The sequence below is a fragment of the Rhinolophus ferrumequinum genome, chromosome 17 (genome assembly GCF_004115265.2).
Source record: "Rhinolophus ferrumequinum isolate MPI-CBG mRhiFer1 chromosome 17, mRhiFer1_v1.p, whole genome shotgun sequence".
NCBI classification, from domain to species: Eukaryota; Metazoa; Chordata; class Mammalia; order Chiroptera; family Rhinolophidae; genus Rhinolophus; species Rhinolophus ferrumequinum.
Genome location: NC_046300.1, coordinates 58,489,168 through 58,514,904, shown reverse-complemented (window position 1 = coordinate 58,514,904; position 25,737 = coordinate 58,489,168). Strand labels below are relative to the sequence as shown.

The window sequence follows — 25,737 nt, the reverse complement described above, 5'->3', positions numbered from 1 at the left end:
TGGTATGTGCAAAGGCTGTTTGTAAGGGGCACATCAGAAAACAACCCAAAGAAATTCAGATGGTGGGGGCCGTGTAGAGGGAAAGGATGGCATCTGGAGAGACAGACAGGGACAGATCACACAAGACTTTAGATCAGGGATTGGAAAACTTTTTCTGTGAAGGACCAGATAGTAGATATATTTTGCCAGACAACAGGCAAAAAAATCAATGATATTACTTATGTATTTCTATGATAAGAGTGAAAATGAATTTGCACAAAATTTTTACTGATTAAATTTAAAACAATAATGAGTATAATTATTTTGTAATACAGACCTACCAATGAGAAAAATACAACATTGGAAGAGGGTAATAGTTTGTTTAACTAGTATTCTCTATTATCAAAATTGATACTAAATGTTTATCTGTAAATGCTGATCGGAGATGAGATTTTCTGTATTTCATCTTATAAGTGTTACACAAATAGGTATTGCCAAACACTGATAAAATCCATAATCATATAATTTTAATTGAGCATATTCATGCCTTGGCAAGCATTTTTAGAATTCTATTAGATTTTTCTCTTGATATTTACCTTTTAACATTGTCACTACATTGCCGATTAATCACTTGCAATTGAAGGTGAGATGGAAGGAAGCTCCTCAATTGCCTCATTAAATGGATTTTGAAGTATGAACATATCCTTTGCACTTACATCAAAGTACAAAGAATTGCTGCTGAAACTGCAGTTCAAGCTCGGAAAATATCTCCACTATAAATTTACGTGGAATGGAGATGTACCTTCTTGTTTTAACTTTTAACAGAATGAGAAGTTCATAATATTACTTATGATTCAAACAATGTTAGTTGTTATTGAAATGACTTTACCACAGTATAAGTTTTGTCTATAAGTGGCAATTTAGGCTTGTAATTTTAGGTTCAATTCCTTAAGAATTATTATCAAGTCTGTAGCAAAAGCTAATGTCCAAAGCCATTGAGAGTTCAGTTACACTGATCACAAGCAATTCTTCTTGTTCAGAAAAATTTTAATCCCAGCCCTAAGCTCAAAAACTCACAATAAAACTTGACCTCTGCTAAATCATCAAACTACCGTATGGTAGGACAAGTCATGGTACTCAGCTTCTAGTTCTGACAAAAATTTACAAAACTAATGACGGTTAAGTTCATGATAGCAAAAGAAGTGCATTGTTGACACCCCTGGTTCTGTAACACCTGATAGATTTGAATATTTCCCACAAAGCACCTACATAATAATACAGCACCTGAATAATACAGTGACTAGTCATAGGCTTTAAATATCTGACATTTTCACAAGCTTTGTAAATTTGACCAACTAAAGCTTTTTCTGCTCCCACAATTTTTTTTTTACCTGTCAGTTGTCAGCACATCTTAGCAGATTCCACTTCAGTTGTTCTGAATATGTGTTTTCTCAATCTCTGAAATTTTCTTGTCTGAACTTGTTGCACCTAGACTCTTCATAGAAGCTAATTCTTTAGTCACTTTAGACTCAGCATTGTCTTCTCAAATAAGTGACAACAGTAGTATCAGTAGTATCTGTCAGTTCATGAAGAGCCAAAAGAAGCCATTCACAATTATTTGCCTCATTTTTTAATGATTATTGATGTTGCTCCCAATATCAATTACTTCTCAAGAAACTGTTCTTGCCAAAAAGATAATAGTCTTGAGTTTATTTTCTTTAGACACATTTCTACAGTTGTTACGATTAAGCAAGATTTCAATTCTCCATGGGTAAACTGTTTTCCTTGCTTGGCTAACAAATGATCCACGTGGAAACACTCATTTTCATTTTTTCGTTTTATTCATTTTTATTTTTGTGAAGAAATTATGGTAATATATTCCTTTTTCAATTTTCTGAATTTCTGACCATTGCTTTCCTGATATTGTGATGAATGCTGAGTTTGGTAATGTTGGTGTATATTGTTTTGTTTCTTTTTTTTACCAGAACTATAGTATTATTGCATGATAAACACAACACTTTGCCATCTAAACTTGGTAACAGAATAATCACATGCCACTGTACCTTAAAAGTGCAATTTTCAAAGTCCACTTTTCTTGTTTCACCATGATGGTACACACTGGTAATAAAAAAAAATGAAGCAAAATGTTGTAATATAGCAATATGCATGGCACTCAAAACACTGTCAAAACAGTGTTACTGTAATTTGGAGTGTGCTGAGTAGCAGTGTGGAGCAATGACAGCTGTCGCAATTACTCAGCCCTGACATTGTAACATGAAAGCAGCCATAGACATTAGGTAAATAAATGAACATGGCTGTGTTCCAATAAAACTTTATTGATGGACACTGAAATTTGAATTTCATAAAATTTTCACATGTCAAGAAATATTATTTTTGGTTTACTTCTTCTCAGCCATTTAAAAATGTAAACACTATTCTTCACATGTGGTCCGTACAAAAAGAGGTGACAGGCTGGACTGAGCCCACTGACCATAGTTCGTCACCCCAGCTTTAAACTATGGTGAAGATACTGGGCTCCATTTCTATTCAGAGTGATTTCCTAAAAAAACGGTGCAAGCCCTGGAAACATTAGCCAAGCAGGTAGTCTAAGATCATGCATCTCCTTGCAGGATGGTACCCGAGTCACAGGGAAATGTGGTGGTTACTGTGGAAAATGTACACCGTCCTCTGGCACTGGCCTGGAGGTTCGAGTTTTATAGTTAAGGTAAGTAAATCCTATGTTTACCTGTCTATTTTTATCTAGCTAGCTAGCTGTCTACCTTTCTCATTCTTTCTGTAGCCTGATGATTAGCAAATGTGGCCAGGTCTTTGCCCCCAGACAGCTGACTGTTAAACATCTTGAGTCTGACTCAATACTATTCTACCTTTTCCTCTCATGCTCATCTGTCATCACATGACAGAGGCCATCTGCCCTCCATCCTTGAGGTCTCTAGGCTTCCTGCATCAGATTCCTCTGCAGTGCTTATTATAAATGCCGCTTACTGGACTGTATCTCTAGAGGTCCTGCTTCATTAGGTCTCTGGTAGATCCAGGAATCTTTATCACAAGGAATTCTGATGCAGGTGACTCACAGATCAACCTCTGTGAAATACCACCTAGGAGTATCATAACAATACTCTTAAGGGCATTCACTGAGTCCTGACTATGTGTCAGGCCCCATGCTAAGCACTTTGCAAGCATTAATTGATTGAATCCTCACAAGGTGGGGCTGTTACCCTCGTTTTTACAGATGGAAGCTGAGGCTCCCGACAGTTAAGTAGCTTGCCTCTGGGCACTGAATTCCCTTGGCAGAATCCAGGAATGTCCTACACCAAAGCCACTGCTCTCAGTTCTGTACTGTTGCACACACTTTCAACTCGCAGTGTAATCGAAGAACTAGCTCGATCAGCATCACCTGGGCACTTGTTAAAAATGCAGAATCTCAGGCCCCACCCCAGACCTATGAAGTCAGGATCTGTCTTTCAACAAATCCACAGGAGTGTCGTGCATGTTAAAGTTTGACAATCCCTGGTCTAACTACATTATGCCCGCAAGTGCTTCCTCTGCTGGGCAGAGGATTGAATCTGCCACTCTTTTTCTCACTTGACAGGGATGAACCCAGCCAACTCATGTGACCCCCACAACGACTTTACTCAAGTTTCCAATAGCCCATTACCCTGTAAAGCTCTTCAAGATCCTGACAGGATGCCTATTTGACAGTTATGAATCAGTATTTCAATGTTTAATTAAACATCTATGTTCAAATTACGATCTTAAATTAGGATTATTTCTATTGCAAGAGTCAAAGAAAGAAAGGAAATTTATTGTCTTAAATAACTGAGATGTCCCAGCAATGGGCTAGCTTTAGGCATGGCTGGATCCAGAAGCTCAAACAGTCATCAAGACTCTTTCTTTCTCCATTCATCAGCAATGCTTGTCTCTTAAATGGCTTCATTCTCAGGCAGATCACCTCCTCTATACTATAGCCCCCAGCTGCTCTGGCTTACATCACCCTTAAAGCTCATGGTCCCAAGTAAATGCTAACTTTCCAGATTCCATTCTGCACAACAACTCTGGTTCTGATTGGGTCACATGGCCACTTTTGAACTAATCACAATGTCCAAGAAACAGAGATTGTATACCCACCTCCAGGCGGGTAATTAAAAGCTTCATTTGGAATAGAGATGGTTCCCAAAGAACAAGAAGGGGTTTGTTATCAGAAACAGGGAGATGTGATAAAGGCGGACAAAGTAAGCAGCTATCCACTAGAGATCCCTATTGTGTATGTATTTTATGTATTTTATGTCTAGGAACATAATTTTTTGTTTTATGTGTATTAAAACTTGAGTGAGTATATATACATAACATTTACATGTATGTATAGAAAAAAGACTAGAAGGATATATACCAACATTTGAAGAGTATTATCTCGGGTGGAGATTTCAGGCTAGTGGTTTTTTTATTATTTTATTCTTTATACTCCATGAAATGTACATGTTTCTTATAGCAAACATATGTTACTTTTAAAGTCTAAAGAAAATAGTGTTATTTTTAAATCCTGTATGTAAAAATGTATGGATTACCTACTCTTGACTTACAGCATTTGAGACAGAAGATTCACATTTCTTGGTTGGTTGGTTTGTTTTCAGGTGCTCTGAAGAGGAAGCCATGATGGAATGGATGAAGGATAGTATTGCAATACCTCCACCTTAAATTTGTGTGAGTGTGTATGTGTTTGTGTGTGTGTGTGTGTGAACTTGTACACTTGTGTGTGTGTACATATGCATATATATACATATATACATACACATATAAACATGTATATGTGTGTGTATATATGTGGAATATCCTAATGATGTAAAGTTTAATATTTATGTTTGAAATTATTTATTGTGATGTAATATTTTTGTACGTAAAATGATTCTATTATGACTGCCTTTTGCATTATTTTGTCCCTTGCAGTCAGACCACTGCATTTTACGTACTCTACATTATATGTAGTCCTATGACAAAAGTGATCCTTCATCATCACGGTACCCCATTGTTTACTTTCTATCTGTAAATTTCTATTATTACTTTTTTTAAATTGTAATTTGTGTTTTAAAACAATCTAGCTGCCATCAAGGTGCTACAAGGGTATATTTTTGGCATTTCTAGGAAAGCATCATTAGCCAATAAAGAATTTTGTCATGTCACAGATTGTACCAGCTATTAATTATGATAAGTATCTATTTAGTTTCATGTGATCTCTGGGAAAAAAAATTGCCTTGGTGCTAATATTATATGTATTTAAGTGATCTTCAGACTCCGAAATGTAAACACATTTAATAAAAGAGAGGAACGGAAGGACATTTTCCAATGGACAGAATCACTTGGATAAAATAAGAGCAGCTGTTTACCCTTATTTTTGGACCTGATTTTTGTGGGAGAGACTTGGACTCTGTTCTTCTTTTTTTTTAGTGATTAATATGCTTTGCTTTAATTCCCGGTGCCTTGGTCCTTCTGGTTAAATGGGGGGTCCCTCGAGCAGCTTCATTACAGAGTGACATTGAGAAAATGAGGTCCTCTCAGCATTTTGCCAAGATGTTTTGAAATGGTGTCCAAGTTTACCAGTTGCAAGACAAAGGATGCATAGGATGGGGGTAACCTTCAGCACCCCAGAACACCTGGAGAAGTTTAGAACCAGGTTCTTAGTCATCGGAATTGCTTTTTGCGTGAAAACATTGGCTGGTGACATGACTTGTCTTCGGGCCATGAGCCTACGACCCTGCCAGTGTTCATGGCTGCTGCAGTAATTGGCATTTGTGACAAGAAATGAACTGTGGAGTTCAAGACACTTGAGTCTTTCTGATCTTCCCATAATCCACTCTCTTACTTCTTTCTACAATGGAAGTGCCGAAGCTGTGGTTTTTCTACCCTTCCAACCCGACCGGAGGGATGTGATCGCTAATACCCCATGGCACACACTCAGTTTGAGAAATCCTGCCTACTTCCAAAAACCAAAGAGATTAAGAAAAATCTGGCAGTATTTTCCAACTCCCTCCCCCAAACTCCAGACTGCTCCAGGAAAAGTTATATTCAGTGTATGAATACGTGTTATTCTCCATTATTAACACATTGTGAAAATATGCTATGAATAAATACCATGATCACACCCAAACATTTGTGCTTCACGTGGTTTCTGGACTTTTGGTTCAAGTTGGAATGAAAATGTCTCTAGTTATTAATATTTCCAGACTGAGGAAAAAAAATGCAGATTTTATTAATCCTGTCAATTACAGTTGCCGTTCTAGAGACCAATAAGGGATGGGGACCGTCCCTGAGTTCTGTACTTTTATCACTGAGATCAGTTGAAGTGATTCTTCTGAAAATCAGACATAAACCTATTGTCTGTGTGATGGGGAACAAATGAGCAAACAAAATGGGAGACTTAAGTGGAATTTGGGGACTTAATTGTTAATTTTTTTGTAACAGTAGTTTCTACTCTATAGACTGATGGTGTTCAGAGAAATTAGCTTTCCAAAGAAGTCTAATAGTAAGTGGACATCCACCCTATACCAGGCCCTTTACTGAGTTGTTTTGGCTCATCCTCACAATTGCCAAGGAGAGCAGGTAACAGACTTACAGCTTTCTAGGGTTAAGGAGCCAGGGCCTTCAGGATGTAAATAGGCCTGAGTTCACATACAGTGAATAAATGGCAGTCCCCAAAGAACTCTGATTGTGTTATAAGGACAAGAGTGCTAGACCCATCACATTGTCCAGGGCGTGGGATCAAGTGCCCATTGGGGTCATGTGTCCAGTTATCAACAGCTTCAGTTGGAACAGGGACAGTTCCCAAAAGAGAAGGGTTTTATTATTGGAAAAGGGTAGATGGTATGAAGACAGGCAAAATCAGCAGGTATGCAGTCTAGATTATAAGTGTGTGTGTGTGTGTGTGTGTGTGTGTGTGTGTGTGTGCACGTATGCACCTATGTGCATGTGTCAAGTCTCCAGATCTGATAGCTCACACCACAGTCCCAGCCCTTCTCGTTCTTCTGCATCATCCTTGGTTCTCATCCTTTCTCTGGCATCTGCTAATTGTATGATCCTGAGCCTTGGTTTCTTCATCCGTAAAATGAGACTATTGAAAGTCTTCCCATCTACCCTGAAGGATTGTTTTCTGAAGATGTTTTAAGCACTGCACCAGTAGTGGGAAAATAGCTGCCCTCAAAATGTGCGTTAGCAAGTTTATGCTGACATCAGTGAAGGCACGGGATCTGTATCAGGAACTGTGTTCAACTGCTAATTATAGACACCTGACTGCAATTAAAAGTGCATTTCAGAGCTGGTATGGCAGCTCCACAAAATTACCAAGGACAAAGTTTCTTTCTTTATCTACTTCTCCCAATTTTTCATATTTCAATATGATTGCTAGAGCTCCAGCAATCACTCCCAAAGTCCAGGCAACAAGAAAAAAGGAATGGGAGGGAAGTGTAAAACGTGACTTGGTCCCTGCTCTCTATCCTTTTTAAGAGGTTTTCTGGAAACCTCACCCAACAAATTCCAGTTACATCTCCTCAACCAGAACTTACTCATATGGTTGCATCTAGGCCGCAGGAGCATTGGGGAAATGGGGTTGTTTCACAGACACATTGTCACACTGAATAAAACGAGGGATCTCTTCCTAGGAAAGAAGGCAAATGGATTTGAAAGAGGCAACTGGAATCTCTGCAACAGGTGCAAGTACAGAGACTGGAGAGAGAATGGTTTAGAAGCAATTATCATAAATTAAGACAGAAATAATAGAATCTGGGCTAGAGCTGTGATCATCGTAGTGGTAGAAAATTATAGAGTGATACTGGTGCAAAAATTAACAGGCTCTGACCATGGCTAGATTCAGGGTAGACTGTGGGAGGGAAGGCACTGGTAAGAGTTCAAAGATGAAGTTTCATTTTGCTTGCCAATACAAACAAGGTCATAGAAAGATGACTGGGTGGATGGATGGATGAATGGACAGATATAATCTGTTAGAATCCATTAATTCTTTACATTTTTATAGCACTGTACAAATTAAATATTTGTGTTCTATTCATTTATTTATCCAAGTAATATTTACTGCATCGCTACTAATTTCCAGGCACTGTTCTAGGCACTTGACGTGCAGCAATGTATTAGGGTACAGGCTAAGAGGCTTTTTTCATCCTTTAGGGCTGTCATATCAAAATACCACAGACTGGGTGACTTAAACTACAGAAATTGATTTTCTCACAGTTCTAGAGGCTAGAAGTTCAAGATCAAGGTGCTGCTAGGGTTGGTTTCTGGTGAGGACTTTCTTCCTGGTTTGTAGACAACGCTCTTCTTACTGGGTCCCCATATGGCCTTTCCTCAGTGTGAGCACTGAGAGAAAGAGAGAGAGATCTCTGATGCCTCTTCTTCTTCTTATAAGGACCCCAGTTTGATTGGATTACGGCCCCATCCTTATGACCTCATTTAACCTTGATTACCCCCCTTATAAACCCTATCTCCAAATGCAGTCACATTAGAAGTTAGGGCTTCAACATGAATTTGGGAAAGACAATGCAGTTCATAACAGAGGCCAAAACAAAGTGACCTGAAAATACGATAGACCTTTATTTCTCGTTTGCCATACAGAGATCGGCAGGCAGTCGGGCCTGGTGACTCTGTTCTGTATGGTATCAGAGGACTCAGGCTCCTTCTGTTTTTTGGCTTGGTCATTCTCAAAAGCATTGTCCTTATATGGTTCACCCTCACCGTGTCTGTGTGTAGCCTGCAAGAAGGGGACAATCATTTTAAGGCAAGACCTGAAAGTTAAATAATAACTTACTGGAAATTGCTTATATGCATAGCCTGATGTAGCTGCAAGAGAGTCTGGGAAGTGTGCTCTTTCATTGGCAACCACACCCAGCTAATGCTAAGTGGAGGTGGGGTTCCTGTTACTAAAAGGAAAAAGGGAAGAAGGTCTATGGGCAAAAGGTCTGCTACAGTCACAAACAGTGTACCTACAAAAATCTCTGCCCTTTGGTGCTAACATTTCAGTGGTGACAGGTGAGAGAAAAAAACTGAGCAAATAAGTAACCCACTCTGCAATTCTTTTTTTGTAATAAATCTGAATATGTGGCCATCCATATACCATCATGGCACATCAAGTCATTCCCTGAACACCAAGAACTTTCATACCCCAAAGCGTTTACTCATGCTGTTCCCTTTGCCTTCGAGTGTTGGTTTTTCTTTCTCTTCTGATTGATGCAAAAGTAATAAATAGCAAGCAAAACCTAGTGTGCCAGATGATGAGAAGTCCTAGAGGGAGAAAAGAAGTAGGGAACAGGAATAGGACATGCCCAGTGCCCTGGGGTGAGCGTGTTTAGAGTGGTAAGAAATGCCTTTATGAACTTCCGTAGCCAAAAACAAAGCTGTGCATCACCATAAAAGCCTGCCACCAACCGCAGTGGGTGTGGAAACTACCTGTCAACAACAGATGGCTGGAGAAGTCCTGATCTGTCGTTTTTATCTAAAGTCTAGGCCATTGCACTGTTAATCCTGCAGGTTTTTTCTGCTTGTTTTATTTTTTTATTGTGGTAAAATACACATAACATTTAACATCTTAACCGTTTTTTTTAAAGTACGCAGTTCAGTGGCATTAAGTACGTTCACATTGTTGTACAATCATTAGCACCACCCATCTCCAGACTCTTGTCCTCTTGTAAAACAGAAACATCCTACCCTAAACAATAATTCCCCTTCCTCCATTTCCTCCAGTTCCCGGCAAGCACCGCTGTACTTTCTGTCTCTGTGAGTTTGTCTACTCTAGGTGCTTCATATAAGTGGAATCATACAATATTTGCCTTATTTCCCTGAGCATAACATCCTCAAGGTTTATCCATGTGGTAGCATGGGTCAGAATTCCCTTCCTTTTTAAAAAATTGTATTTTTCAATTACAGTTGACATACAATAGTGTACTAGTTTCAGGTGTGATTAGACATTTATATACCTTATGATGTGATCACCCCAGGAAGTCTAGTAGCCATCTGACACCATACATAGTTTTTACAATACTACTGACTATATTCCCTATGCTGAACTTTGGATCCTTGTGACTACTTTTGTAACGGCAATTTGTATTTCTTAATCCCTTTCACCTTTTTCACCTACCCCCGCCCCCAACCCCTCTCCTATCTGGCAACCATCAGTTTGCTCTTTGTATCTATTTTTTTCTGCTTATTTCAGAGGTGATTTTGCAAGGAATTTTTGAGCTCCTAGGCTCTGGAAAGATTATGTTACTCTCCTCAAATGTGTACCTCAAAAGTAAAAATAACTCCAGACCATGAATTTGGTTTTCTTTTTCCGTGAAGACTAATTTTTAAAATATCAAATACCAATTTTTCCCCCCAAAATTGAAGAGTATCTTTGCTGCAGTTCTAGGCACACTTTTTGTCTGTTCAGTAGGTGATCCAGCTTGTTTTACCACATTATTAATCACCATGATATCCAATAAGGACAAAAGGAGCAAATATTCACTATGCTAATAAGAGGGGCATCCAGTTACAATGGAAAAGAAGATGAAATGTAATTTTGCATAGAAATGTACACTTTCCTGTGTAATTTGTGTGGTGTTACATTTTTAGGGCTTAGGGTCAAATGCCTTACCTGCTATTGATATGAGTGTCAAAATGTGGTCAAGGATGGTGTTTGTGTGTAAAAGACCTAATTTTCAATTTATTACACACGTGTAAAAACCTAGTTCTTAAGTTTTGAAGTTCAGACTACAAATCCTATTATTTTACTTATTTGTCAGCCTACATTTTAGCAATTACTTTTTTAAAACTTTTGAATAAGGTTTGCTCCACTCAACACTTAATCAATTAAACACCTTCAAATGTTTTATAGGTTATTTATGCATTTCATGAATTTTATTTCTGTTGTTAAGTCCTTCAATTATCTGACTTAAGCAAATCTTTCTAAGTACTTAAATAATTTTTATAAATATAAAAATATAAATATTACATAAATCAGTAGACAAAGTTCTTTTAAATATTCCAAGGTGGAAAATTAATTTAATATGGTTTTAATTTAAAATCGCAAATCTAAATCAAGTACTCAATGACACATTTTAAATTTGCATTATAAGCTACCACTTTAATAGTTCAAATGCTTAAAATCATGACAATTACATAAGCTATCAAATTTTTACATATTCCTTAACACAAAAATTTTAATACACTGTTCTGATTCCTTTAAACATTTTTTATACCTTAAATCTTATACTTAGCCCGAATAAGAGTTGTGTACTCATTCAACTGTAATAGACTCAGAGGTTTATGTCAAGCATAAATTGGGAGCAGCAGACAACCAGAGTGGTTCTCACTCCAACTTGGGAAGACTTCTATAGTCATTCATTTCCTATTGCTGCTGCAACAAATTACCTTAAACCAGGTTTAAAACAACACAAATATCTTACAGTTCTGGAGCCCAGGCATCTAAAATGGATCAGTAAGTCTCATTCCTTCTGAAGGCTATTCTGTCCCCTTGCCTTTTCCAGCTGCTCGAGGCCTCCTGCATCCCTTGGCTGATGCCCCCTTCTCCATCTTTGAAGCCAGCAGTGTAGCATCTTCAAATCTCTCTGTCCCTCTCTGACCTCTACTTCCATCATCATGCTTTTTTCTGACTTTAACTCACTTGCCTCCTTCTTATAAGGAGGCTTGTGATTGCACTGAGCCCACCAGATAACCAAGGATAATCTCCTTATCTTAAGATCCTTAACTTAATCATATCTGCAAAGTCCCCTGTGAAATGTAAGGTAACATATGAAGGTCTGACAATTAAGTTCACGAATTGCAACGATGTTGCTAAACGTTTTTGATATCAGAGGGATTATTCATTATGAATTTGTACCAACTGAACAGACAGTTAACCAAGTTTACTACCGTGTTTCCCCCAAAATAAGACCTAACTGGAAAATAAGCCCTAGCATGATTTTTCAGGATGACATCCCCTGAACATAAGCCCTAATGCGTCTTTTGGAGCAAAAATTAATATAAGACCGGTCTTATTTTTGGGGAAATACAGTACTTGGAAGTGCTGAAAAGGCTACATGAAAAAGTTAGACGACCTGAACTTTTCACCAACAGTTCATGGCTCTTGCATCACGACAATGCACCAGCTCACACGTCACTGTCTGGGAGGGAGTTTTTAGCCAGTAAACAAATAACTGTATTGGAACATCCTCCCTTACTTATCTGATCTCTCCCCCAGTGACTTCTTCTTTTACCCGAAGATCAAGGAAATATTGAAAGGAAGACATTTTGATGACATTCAGGACATCAAAGGTAATATGACAACAGCTCTGATGGCCATTCCAGAAAAAGAGTTCCAAAATTGCTTTGAAGGGTGGACTAGGCGCTGGCATCAGTGCATGGCTTCCCAAGGGGAGTACTTCGAAGGTAACCGTAGTGATATTCAGCAATTTTTCTAGAATGAATTCGTGAACTTAATTGTCAGATCTTGTATTCATAGGTTTTGGAGATTGGGATGTGGACATCTTTGAGAGGTCATTATTTTGTCTACTATACCTTGTCCACACACTTCAGGACCAGAGATATATTGGCCAGAGGCTGACATGATTGTCCAAATTCCTAATGGGCCACACTGGCCTTTATGTCAATGACCCTTAACTTCAAAAGAAGGATGTTCCCATAGCCCATGTTCTGAGATTCAAATTCCACATACTGCCTAACTTTTCTGTCTATTCCAAAGTCTGCAATAGTTAGACTGCTTGATTGGAATTTGCATGTTGTTCTTATATATAAATATCTTCTTTTCTTGGTCCAAAGACTCTTGAACTTGACAAGAATTATATGTTTTCACATATACAGGTATGATCAAAAGATACGGTGAATGTTTAAATAAAAAAAATTATTACAGTAAAAGACACATTGCCATTAATCCCCCTCAAAATACTGCCCCTCACTTTGAACACACTTATCCCATCATTATTGCCACTTTCTGAAGCAGTTCTGGAAGTCCTCTTTAGTGAGTGTCTTTTCTTCATCCTCCATCATGACAATGCTCTGTGTCACACATCACTTCTGGTACAGCAATTTCTGTCAAATAAAAACATTACAATATGTCCTCATCCACCTTATTCACCAGGTACCGTGCAACTTCTGGCTCTTCCCCAAAGTCAAAATGACCATGAAAGAAAAATGTTTTGAATTGATTCCGGACATCGAGGTAGCCACAATAGTGCAACTAAAGACACTCATGAAAGAGAACTTCCAGAACTACTTCAGAAAGTGGCACGAACAATGGGATAAGTGTGTTCAAAGTGAGGGGGAGTATTTTGAGGGGGATTAGTGGCAATGTGTCTTTTACTATAATATTTTCTTTTAAATGTAAACATTCACTGTATTTTCTTTATCACACTTCGTACTCCCTAGGACATAGAATTCTTATGGTACTCAAGTGATAGTACACTGAATTCTGGGATCTCTCATGCCTGGATATCTCTGACCTGCCGTCAAGGCTTATAAGACCTCTCTTAAGTGATGACAACCTTTCAGGACATGAGCCATTATTAAGTACAGAAACTTTCATAGGTATACTTGGTAGTGGAGCTTTCACCTTTCTTTATAATCCAGGATACTTCCATTCTTAACGCTTGGCTTCGCAATACCACAGAACAGGAGCACACCAGGGAGCCTTCTGAGCCTCAGCATAGCTAAGGCAGTGGGCGGAGACTGCAGGGCAATTCTGTGTGGTCCCTGGACATCCCCCAAGCTTACTCAGTATCTCCAGGGGTGGGAGCTGAGAATCTGCCCTGTCAACAGGCTCCTAAGTGATCTTTATGCACTTTAGAGAGACCCACTTTCCCAAAGCTCCTTTCCACACAGCAGTGAGTCTCCGGGCAGTCTCAGTTTCCTTCACCCCTTCACTCCAGCACTTAGCCATTCTTCACGGTGGGGATGCAGTTGGTACCCACAGGCTCTAGAAGAAGATGGAATGGCTTGTCTTGGTTCCTCCACTCCCTAGCTGTGTAACCTTGGCCATGACTCTTACACCCCGGCCTCACCTTCCTCTTTAGTGAAACGAGGGATGATGATGGCAACCATGTCACGTGGTTGCTGTGAGAATTCAATGTGCTGACACATTTGAAGCATCTAGAACACTGCCTGGCATGTAGTAAGTACCCAATACCTCTCAGCTACTAGAAAATATATGTAACGCATGCTTTACTTACATAATCTATGCTTTAATTTGGGGAAGCCTGTGGTGGGGAAGGTATAAAGGTATCAGCCCCAACTTTTACCCAACTCCATGTCCAACTTTTATCTCAACTCCTTGTTGAGAAAACTAGGTTTTCCTGTATGAGCCCTCCTCAGATTCCATTTGCTCACAAAATACTGCAGTTCTTTCTCTTTCCCAAAATGTGAATGAAAGCTGTGAATCAGAGGTTGAGGTCAGGACTAGAAGGGACCCGAAAGGATATATGGACCAACAATAATAATAACAACTACATCACAAGAATAATACAAACTGTACATACTGACAATTTACTATGTGTGATGGTTAATTTTATGTGTCAACTTGGCCAGGCCATGGCACCTATTATAATACTTCTTAGTCAAACAGCAGTCTAGATGTTGTTGTGAGGTGTTTTTAGGTGTGATTAATGTTTACATGAGTAGACATTGAGTAAAGCAGTTTACTCTCTACATTGTGGGTGACCCTCATCTAGTCAGTTGAAGCCCTTAAGGGAAAGACTGAAGTCCTCTGAGAAAAAAGGATTTCTGCCTCCAGATGCCTTCAGACTGCGACATCAACTCTTCCCTGTGTCTCCAGACTGCCGGCCTGTCTTGCATATTTCATATTTGCCAGTCCCCACAGTCACATGAGCCATAAAATAAATCTCTTCCTTAAGTAAATCTCTCTACATGTAAGATAGATAGTATATTATATATTACATCTGTATATATATTATATTCTGTATCTATATATAGCTATATATCTAGTATGTCTGCGGATAGCTATCTCCTGTTCGTTCTGTTTCTCTGGAGAACCCTGACTAATACACTGTGTGACAGGCCAAAGATACTCCTTTGCACAACTCCAGAGGGTACCACTCCCTCTGAGCCCTAAATGCTTTGCATGTGTCCTCTTATGGAACCCTCATGACAGCTGTCAGGGGGAGCCACTACTTTTATTCCCATTTTAGAGATAAGGAAATCGAGGGTTAAGAGTCTTCCAGCCTGACTCCCAAACCCAGGGTCTTCACGACTCAGCGTGGGTGAGATGCAAGCAGCTATGTTAGATTAGTTAAAGGTGAATGCTGAGACTAGAGCTAACATCTCCTGTCACCCGACATACTGACTTTCCACACCAACGAGCTTCCTCACAGAAAGAAGAGAAAATTTAGACCCTCACTGCGCGTGAGCAAGCAGAGAAAGAAAGAAAACAGTCCTGCCTGGAGCATATCCTGTGATTGCTCAACTATATTCTGGACTAGACAGTTAAGAGCCACAGTCCCCAGAGAAGTCAAAAAGAAGTCAGTTTCCAGTTAGTTGGACTTTCCTCCTATTCCATTTCTCTTGGTGGCTCAAGAGAAGGATTTTTTATGACTTTATTATGACTGAGAAGGATTTAGAAATGCCTTACTCAGTGTCCCTTAGGGATTTCTGCTGGAACAGCCAGCTATGTTCCAACAATGGAAGGTAGGGTGAGAGGCGCTGGGCTCATGTGCACCCCCTTGATCTTGGGCCTGAAATAAAAACTCTTTGTCGAAGTGAAGAAAAGCCAAGCTCTTCACTCAGTAGCTATCTCGTGCAGAGACCTGCGACTTTCAAGAAGCCCTATGTTGTCTGAAGTGAGGTTTGTTTTCCATCTCCCCCCAGGTATTAGTCCACTTAGGAAATAAAGTGTTAAAATCAATTGCTTGACCACCTTGGGCTAACCCAGGGGTTGGCAAATCCATGCTTCACGCGCAATTTACAAAATATGTTCTTTATAGTTGTCCTTGAAATCGAAGTGGGGCTAATGGCTTTAACTACCAACCTGCAAGTTTCAAAGTGATTTCCACATCAGGAAGCCATTGTCAGCTTCCCCAAACACTTAATTGGTATAGGATATGAGCAATTCTGAAAGGCCATGCTTCTGGTCCAGCCCCAATCTGTCGCTCAGATAGGAGCTAGTTTTCAGCAACAATTTCCATTTCTGCCTCCTTGTGTGTGGTAAATCATTTATGGCTCCATTTTTCTATAGAATAAAAGGTTTCCTTGATAATGAAAAGGCGTTTTAATCATCCTAGGCACCCAAGAAACAGAGTTCACTTTGCGGTCACAAAGACTGAAGTACTCTGTGTTGGCAAAAACTCATGGAGGACCAATGTCAGAAACAGTCTTTGCAAGAATATGGTGGTTAAGAAGGCAGTTTCTAAAATCTGGAAAAGTGACTTTTCTAGAACTCAGTTTTTGTAATTTGTAAATCAGAATAAAAATGACATCTATCTCATACAGTAATACAAGGATTAAATGACATACGCGATAGGACAATTAAGTTCACAAACTCATCCTAGAAAAAGTGCTCCATATCTCATTGCTGAATAACACTATGGTCACCTTCAAAGTACTCCGTTTGGGAAGCTATGCACCAATATCAGAGCCCAGTCCACCCTTCAAAGCAATTTTGGAATTCTTCTTGAATGGCCATCGGAGATGTCAGAGTATTACCCTTGATGTCCTGAATGTCATCCAAATGTCTTCCTTTCAATATTTCCTTGATCTTTGGGTAAAGAAAGAAGTCATTGGGGTCCATATCAGGTGAGTAGGGAGGATGTTCCAATACAGTTATTTGTTTACTGGCTCAAAACTCCCTCACAGACGGTGCCGTGTGAGCTGGTGCATTGTCGTGATGCTTGAGCCATGAATTGTTGGAGAAAAGTTCAGGTGGTCTAACTTTTTCACGCAGCCTTTTCAGCACTTCCAAATCGTAAACTTGGTTAACTGTTTGTCCAATTGGTACAAATTCATAATGAATAATCTCTTTGATATCAAAAAAGGTTAACAACTTCGTTGAAAACAAGTTCGCGAACATAATTGTCAGACCTCATAATGTGCATGATGCTTCTAGAACAATGACTGGAACACAACAGATGAAGTAAGTATTTATCATTCCTCCCCTTCCTTCCTCTATTCACCATCATCGCCATCATTATCCTACTACTCATGAATGTTTTTAAAAAATGACACAAACCCAGAAGATACAAAGAAGAAAAATTACCAATTTAATCTCATAAAAGTAAATATGTATATATATGAAAAAAATAAGCAAACCCATAATCATGTCTAAAAATAGGAAAAAAAAATATTTGCCAGATCCAGGCATTATTCCATTAACAAAGATGAGAAACCTGTTAAAATAAGTGTTTATTAAAAAAAAATTTAAAACAAAATAAAGAACAAAAAAAGAGAGGGAATGAGAATGAAAGGAAAATGAAAAAAGAAAAATGATAAAAAGGTAGCTTTTAGAAAATTTACAATAAATGACAAGCAAATGAAAAATGCCCAATTTATTTCATAATCAAGGAAATATAAATTAAGACTTCAGTGAGAATTTTTTTCATCTGTCAAATGAGGAAAAAGTGATAATACCCAACATTTGCAGAAGTGTTCTCTACCTCTGCAATGCTTTTAAGCAGTGTAGATGGGAGTATTAAATTGGTGACCCTTTGGGAGGACAATTTAGTTATTCTCAAAAGCTAAGAGTGGTCCTTAAGAATACTTTCCTAAAGGTATGGCAGGGCTAATATATGTGTGTTGCAGTATTATTTATAACAGCAAAAGTCTTGGAAATAATTGTCCCTTAATAATATATTAATTATGTGAATTATGGTAAATCTACCTAATGGTGTATTATATAGTTACCTGTATCAATATCTGTTAGTCTATAGTTATCTGTAGCTCCGTAACTAATCAGCTTAAAGTGACACGTAATTATTTTATCTCACAGTAGTGTCTGTGGAACAGGGGTACAGCTTAGCTGGATCCGAGACCGCTGTAGGTTCTCTTACAGGCTACATTCGAGATGTTGGCCAGGGCCGTAGTCATCTGTAGGCTGCCTGGGGAAGGGATCTGCTTTCAAGCTCATTCCCGTGATAGTTGGCAGGATTTGGCTCCTTGCAGGCTGTTGGTGGGGGCTGCCCTTAGTTCCTCCTCCCAGGGCAGCTAATGACATGGCATCTTGCTTCATCAGAGTGAACAAGCAGAAAGATCCAGAGAGAGAATGCTAGCAAAATGGAAGTCACAGGGCTTTTATAACCTAGTCTTGGAGGTAACATCCCATCTTTTTTGCTGTATTGTATTCATCAGAAGCAAATCATTAGCAAATTTCAAACATCATGACTTTTCACTCCTAAATTCTTCAATATTCATTTGTAAAAAATAAGGACATTCTCCTTCACCACAATACCTTACAACATCTAAAATAATTTAAATAATTCTTTATTATTGCCTAAGATCTCGTTTCTACCTTAAAATGCTTCCATTGTCCCCAAAATGTCTCTTACAGATGGTTTATTGGAACAACGATCAATAAAGATCCACATATTGCATACATTTGATTATGATAGCTTTAAACTCTCTTTTCATCTTAAGTACTCCCTCCCTTTTTTCATGCCACTGATTTGTTGAAAAGAAAGGAAGCCAGTGGTCTCACCTTCTGGATTTGTCTGAGTGCTTCCTCATCTTGTCCTTGAACTTGCTCTATCTCCTACAGCGCCTATCAACTAGATGTTAGATTCAAAGACTTTATACTCAGTAAGACGATTCCATCAGATGTTGTGTCCTCCACATTTTATTTTATTAGCAGGCACATAATGGCTGGTTGTGCCACTACTGGTGATTTTAAGATCGATCAGAGTGGTCTTTTCAAAATGTTCGTATCACTTCTCTGCTTAAAACCTTGCACAGGCTACTCATCACCATTAGAATAAAACCCCAGTTTCTTACTGTAATCCGGCTCAGGGCTAATTCTTTCCCCATTGGTCCCTACACTTCAACTACACCAAAATAGCATCCCTCAAACTTGCCAAGCTCTTTCTCCACTTGGGACCTTTGTACTTCTTGCTCTGACTGCTCTCCCCCTAGAACTTTGCATGGCTGGCTACTGCTGCTCACCCCTTCCCAGCGGCCCTCCTTCCCAAACCACTGTCTAACCCATAACCCTGTTTTATTTTCTTTTGCCGTGTATCACAGATTGAAACAATGTTATTTTATTTTTTTGGCTTGTTATTTCTTCATGTGTTTGTGAGTTTACTGTCTGATTTCCTATACTGGAATACTCCTCAAGGTCAGGGACTTCATCATTTTTGCTTACCACTGTACCTTCAAAACTTGGAAGAGTGCTTGACACTTAGTAGGTGCTCAGTAAATATTTGTTGAACAAATAAATGAATCTTACCAGAATGTTTTCAATTGGTTTATGTTAAGATACAGCCTCTAAGGTACTCACCTGATAAGAACAAAAACGGCACTGGCCCCGTTTGTACTTCTCGGTCCGGGGTGGTTGTTTTGTTTTGTCTTATTGTACTAATGTTTTGAAGGGGTGTATGTTGCTTTCAGACAATTGCCCTTCAAAGTGCGTCAGCTGCATTACCATCACCTGCGAGCTCCTTAGAAATGCAGACTCTCAGCCCCCAGCCCAGACCCACTGAATCAGAGCCTGCATTTGACAAGATCCCCCTCACCTGCATTTTAAAATTGGAGAAGCCTGTCTAAAATCCTGGTCGATTCCATTTCTGCTCCCCACCCTCTCTTCAACTCTACCCAACCACCCCCATTGCTAAGCTCTAATGGTCCATCCCAGAAAGCAACTCCTGGTGCCTCCCAAACTATTTACCTAAAGGCTTATCTTTTCAGGCTCCTTCCCTCCGGATTTTGTTCTGTTTATAAATAATAAAGCTGACACATAAACCATGTTGAAACTCTTCCCCCAAAGGACGGCGTGTCTGGTAAGTCTTTCCATCTGCAGGTATCTATTGACATATCTTAAGCAAACAATTTTAAATGTTTCCACTGGCGTCCTGAGTCTAGCTTTTCCTTTCATCTTGCCTGGTAAGCATATTGAGGCTAGCGTTTATTTTTAAACCTGAAGAATGTGCAGTATTTCTTAAACATGGGTTGAAGTTAGGGGGAGTGGATCCCATGCATTCTGATTGCAAATCCTGGGCAGTTAACCTCTGCGGCAGCAATGGGCACAAAAGTGTGCTTTACAGAAGTGCCTTTTGTTTGCTTATTCATCCATCTACCTATCCACCCATCCGTTCATTTGAAAAGCATGTGAGGATATTGGTGTGGAATAGAAATGTAGAGCTTTGCAGCCCATCCAAAGAGGAGACAAAACAAGCACAAAAGTCACTTCACAAGGTTGAGTCACGTACACTGTGTAACTAACATACTCTGAGTACAGTGGGGGATCTCATGGAGGACGCAACAAGTATAGGTGCCTCTGAGGAGCAGAGAGCCCAGGAAGGCAGGGTCTGAGGACTGTCTCTGAACCCTTCCAGCTGACTTTATTCCGGATCTTGGCTCTCTTCCAAACTGTCAATGGGCTTTTGTCTCTTTAGGACCTGCTAAGAGCCTGGGAATCATTTAGGACCCAGGGGCAAAGAGTATTCAGCTCCACTCACTCAACAACATTTTCCTGAGCACCTACTATGTGCTGGAAACAGCCCTAAGGAATGATAATGCAGCAGTGAATTAACATGCAAAATATTATTCTTATGGGGCTTATAGTCTCATGAGAGTTAAATGAGATAAATAATGTTTGAAGTCCTCGATGGTTTAAGGGTGCAGAAAAGACTATTGTGAAGTGTATCTTGGTTTTAGAAGTTAATGACTAATTTATTAAAGTCACATGTTAAAAGCAAGGATTTAAGCTCAGCCTATACATTGACTTAAGGGCCATTTGAATAATATTTGCATTTGCAAACTTAATTAAGCTACATTTATAAATTCTGTGTATTCAGTTTAATTTTTTAGTGGCTGATTTGCATTATTAACAAATCTTCCTAGGTGCTTAAATAATTTTTTATAAAGCTTTTAAATTAAGCTAATAAATATGGGTGATCTTTAAAGTGTCTTAAATGTTCTAAAACTATATAAACTTGGTAAGATTTCAAATTAAAGTTCTAAGTCAAGATCAATTATTACTCAATTATGTGTTTTGAATGGATGTTGCCAGGCTGATATATTCATTTTAAAAGACCAAATTCTTATAAACAAAATAAGCAATTTAATATTAAAATATTTAATATGTAAATATTAATACTATTGATTTGATTATCCTAGACATTTTTATAATTAATTGTAAATTTCCTAAGGGTTGAAATATAACCTTTGAGGAAACAATGGTATCACCCCCTTCAGGTTTAGGAGGCTACCTTTCAGGTTTACTGCGTTAAATAATCAGATACACCTAGATCTTTAAAACATCAACTACCACCTGAACCCCCTTTTCAGCGCTGCGTATAGAAGGTTGTGGCTACGGTTTCCAGGCGGGAATTCCTGCCTGTTCTCAGGAATTTTTTCACTTTCCCATTCCCAAATCCCAAGAAAAGTTGGTTGGGAAATCAGGAAAATCGGCTCCTTGAACCCAGGTGGTTGGTAGTATTGGCCATCACTTTGTGGAAACAATTCATCATGGAGAACAGAAAATAGTTTATATCTCGGGATTCGGGAATGGGAAAGCAAAAAAAATTCCCAAGAATGGGCGGGAATTCCCGCCTGGAAACCCTAGCTGGGGCTTCACCCATGTGCCTGTGATTCACATTACTCACCACTCAAATGGCCCCCACCGTTGGTTTTTGTATTTCTTTCACTCTATAGATAAGTCAGTCTATCCCCATGTCCAAAAGCACATGAATTTGCCCAGAATCTGACTTCTTTTTTCCATAATCTCTAGAGCCACACAATTCTTACAGATTTCTGATTAAATTGTGGATATTTCTCAGTGGGGTATGAAATTTTAAGCACAATTTCCAAGGTCATTCTATTGACAAGCTGTGATATGAAAAGAAGAAAAACAGAGCAGAGGAGAGTGGTTAGAAAGCCTTGGAGGTGTGCTGTTCTAGAGAAAGGTCAGAGATGACATCTCTGACAAGGTGACTCAGGATCAGAGACTGAACGATGGAAGGGGCAAGGCCATGCAGACATCTAATAGGGAGAGGGAATGGTAGTTGCAAAGCCCCCCAGGAAGGAGTGTGCTTGCATTTTAGAAGAACAACAAGAAGGCCTGGGGGTCGAGATGTGTGAGTGGGGGCAGAATGGGAAGAGATGGAATCAAAGGGGCAAAGCGTAGGATGGGGGTGACGGGGACAGCTTGTGCATTACTTTACGGACCACGATAAGGATCCTGAGTTTCATTCTGAATGAGATAGGAAGGCATTTAACCTGATTTAGGTTTTAGAAATCTTTCTCTGGCTGCCAGTTGGAGAATAGAATAGTAGAACTGGAGTAAAAGAAGAAAAACCAGTTAGGAAGAAGCTCTTAAAATAGTCCAGTGTAGAAAGCATGGTGGTCTATGGTACCAATGGAATTTGTGCAAAGGGACTGGATTCTAGGCATATTTTCAAGGTAGTGCCAATGTGAGTGGATGAGGGATGTGGCACCAAGAGAGGAATTGAGAAGGACAGAGTCACAAATGAAGTGGCTCATTTCAAAGATGGGGAAGACTGGTGAAGTAGCAGATAGCGGTGGGGAGAGCAGGAGTTCCGTTTGGGGCGTGTAAGGAGCAGTTGGACACCTGAAGCTGGAGCTCAGGGTGGAGGCTGGAGCCATGCTGGGTGGCAACCCTGATCCCCACTCTTTGGTGCTTCCACTGTGTGTCTAGGAGGTGTCTTTAACACTGAACAAAAAAGTAGTTATCGGTAAGCACTCTCTGCCATGGGTGTCTGGTGGGGGGCAGGGTAGAGGAAGTAGGTGGTATATTCTTCTAGGCAAAATAAGTAGTGTCATCTGGGTGGCTTTTCAAGACATCTTGTTCATTTTGCAATGGAACTTCAAAGGTGCACGTACCTCCACCCAAATTTCTAGTTCACAGTTGACCCAATTTGGGTAAATGCTTTGTGTGTGTAGTAGAGTGTGAATCGAAATCCCTTCCCTTTTCTTCTTCCAGAGTTGGCTGTCTCCCACATGCTGGACTATTAATTTCCTAGGGCTGCCATAATAGATAACCACAAACTAGATGGCTTAAATGAAGAGGAATTTATTCGCTCACAGTTCTGGAAGCCAGGGTTCAGAAACCAAGGTGTCAGCAGGGCCACACTCCTTCTAGAGGTTCTCGGGAAGAACCCTTCCTTTTTCTCTTCTAGCTTCTGGTGGCTGTTGGCATTTCTTGTGGCCACATCACTCTAGTCTCTGCCTCCATCTTCACATGACCTTCTCCTCTGTTTCTGTGTCTTCTCTTATGTCTCTCATAAGGACCCCTATTATTGGGTTTAGGTCCACTATAGCTTGAATGCTTGTATCCTCGCCCTCTGCCCAATTCCCAACGGGATGGTTACTAGGAGGTGGGTCTTTGGGGAGGTGATTAGGTCATGAGAATGGAGCCCTCATGAATGGGATTGGTGCCCTTATCAAAGGGACCCCAGAGAGCTCCTTTGCCCCTTCTGCCCTTAGGGGACACAATGAGAAGACAGCCATTTATGAACCAGGAAGCGGGCCTTCACCAGATACCACATCTGCTGTTGCCTTGATCTTGGGCTTCCTAGCCTCCAGAACTGTGAGAAATAAATGTTTGTTTTTTCTAAGCTACCCAGTCTATGGTGTTTTCGTTATAGCACCCAGATAATCCAGAATGATCTCATCTCAAGATCCTTAAATTAATTACGTCTACTAAGCCCCCTTTTCCAAATAAGGTCATATCCCAGGTTCTAGGGGTTAGGACGTGGACCTGTCATTTTTGGGGCAGCCCCATTCAACCCACTACACCTGGATGGTATTGCAGATGCAGGAAAAGATGTAACATGTTCCTACACTCATACACCTATTAACTAATTCACCAAACATTTATTGAGCACAGACAATGATCCAAGGGCCCGTGTCTGGCATCTCAGACACTGAGGAGAAGATAACAAGTAAAGGCCTTACAGAAACCTCACAGCCTCAGTAAGGAAACGGGGCCTTGAAGGGACCTCAGCTCTCCTGGCTGCGCTCATGGTGTTCTCATCTACGTTACATTATTGACTCCTACCAGTTCTGGAAGTAGCTGTGAATGTTTCCATTTACAGGTGTGGCCACTGTGGCTCAGAGAAGTCCAGTGACTTGCACAGAGTGACAATTAGTAAGTGGTGCCGTCAGGGTTTGCCATCAGGATTTAACCCCAGGTCTGCCCAAATGCGGCACCCCGACCTGTGCGATGCTCCCCCACAGTAACGCCCATGGGAACACCACCTGTGCACATCACTTGTATATTCCGCAAATCTAAATGTGCAGGACTCGGGTGGTCTCAAAAACCTCATGTTAAATAGCATGAGAATGACATAATGCATCTTTGCCTGGGACTCTGCAACCCAGGCCCTTTGTTTCGTGAGAGAGTGATACCCTCAAAATGTGTTGCGTCCAAAACAACAACAGTCCCTGTAATTGATTGTGATTAGATGCACCACCACAGCAGCAACCACTGTTCTGGAAAATCACCCTTTGTATGCAGACCAAATGGTCAGAAATGTGGCTTTCAGTTATACCTACTATCTGGTAGAAGAGCGAGGATTTCCTTTTTCCTTCTGCTTTTTCTGCTGTGGCCTCTGGAAGCACTAGCGTGGCAGACAGGAGAATTGGGCGTCATCTTAGCAGCACCGTCTCTAAGCTGAGTGATCCAGGGGACATTGCTTCTGATCAGTGAGCCACAGACTCCTCATCACTAACATGAAAGTTTTCACCAGGGATCTCCGAGGTCCCTTCTGTCTCTGAAATTCTTTCACCATGAAGCTTAATATTTAGGGCTAATTTTATTTGCTAAAATGTATGCTCGGTATGGCTAGGATTAGTCCACATTTTTTATGAGACAGATGAATGAGGTTAATAGGAGCGGTTAATTTAAAAATGCTGAATTCCCAGATGGCAATTTACTATGAATTTAATTATGCAAAGTGCTAATTGCATCAGTCCGAGACTTGAAGGTTGTCCAACTGCTTGGTGCACAGAGTAGGGGACAGTGTTTCTCAAGTCAGCCTTAGCTCTGAACGAGTACCAAAGATGCAGAACGGCTCGTTTTCTTGCTGTGCAACGAAAGAATGCAGCACAGCCCGGCAGTTGATATAATCAGTCTGTTTCCTGGTCTTTGGCAACGTGATGTCTCTACAACAGGTAAGAAATGTACATTTAAATGTAGGTCCACTATTATCCACCTACTGTGTGTTCTCTCTATAGGGCTGCCACTGAGCCTGCATGGCATGTCCACTGCAAATTAGCAAAGACGCCCCTTTCAGGGAACAGCTCCACAAACAAAAAGTTTGGTTAGCAGATGGCTTACCCTCTTCACCAGGGTATGCTTTGCCAATTAGAGGTTGAGATGAATTTCAGTCTACTCACCCCCTTGACGGAGTGTTTGGGCAGTGCACACACTGCCCCACTGAACAAGGCAGCCCTTCCTGACTGCCTTCCTGAATGCACTTAAACTCTTTCTGCCCCTCTCAGGAAGTGGCCTGTCTTTATTTTGAAAAAGGCAGTGATCATTGCTTTGAAGATAGCTTCATTTGAGGGTGAAGGTAG

At 40.1% G+C, this 25,737-nt stretch overlaps 1 protein-coding gene across 3 annotated transcripts in view; it reads left to right on the top strand.

Moving 5' to 3' along the window:
• ADAMTS9 (ADAM metallopeptidase with thrombospondin type 1 motif 9) overlaps positions 1–6,128 on the top strand; it is a 160,381-nt gene extending 154,253 nt beyond the window's left edge. For all 3 annotated transcript variants that reach the window (XM_033132881.1, XM_033132882.1, XM_033132880.1), the window contains 2 exons: positions 2,610–2,704; positions 4,629–6,128. In XM_033132881.1, the coding sequence (XP_032988772.1) occupies positions 2,610–2,699 (90 nt within the window). In that variant the 3' untranslated portion in view covers positions 2,700–2,704; positions 4,629–6,128. The remainder of the gene's footprint in view (positions 1–2,609; positions 2,705–4,628) is intronic.
• The last annotated feature ends 19,609 nt before the right edge of the window (positions 6,129–25,737 follow it).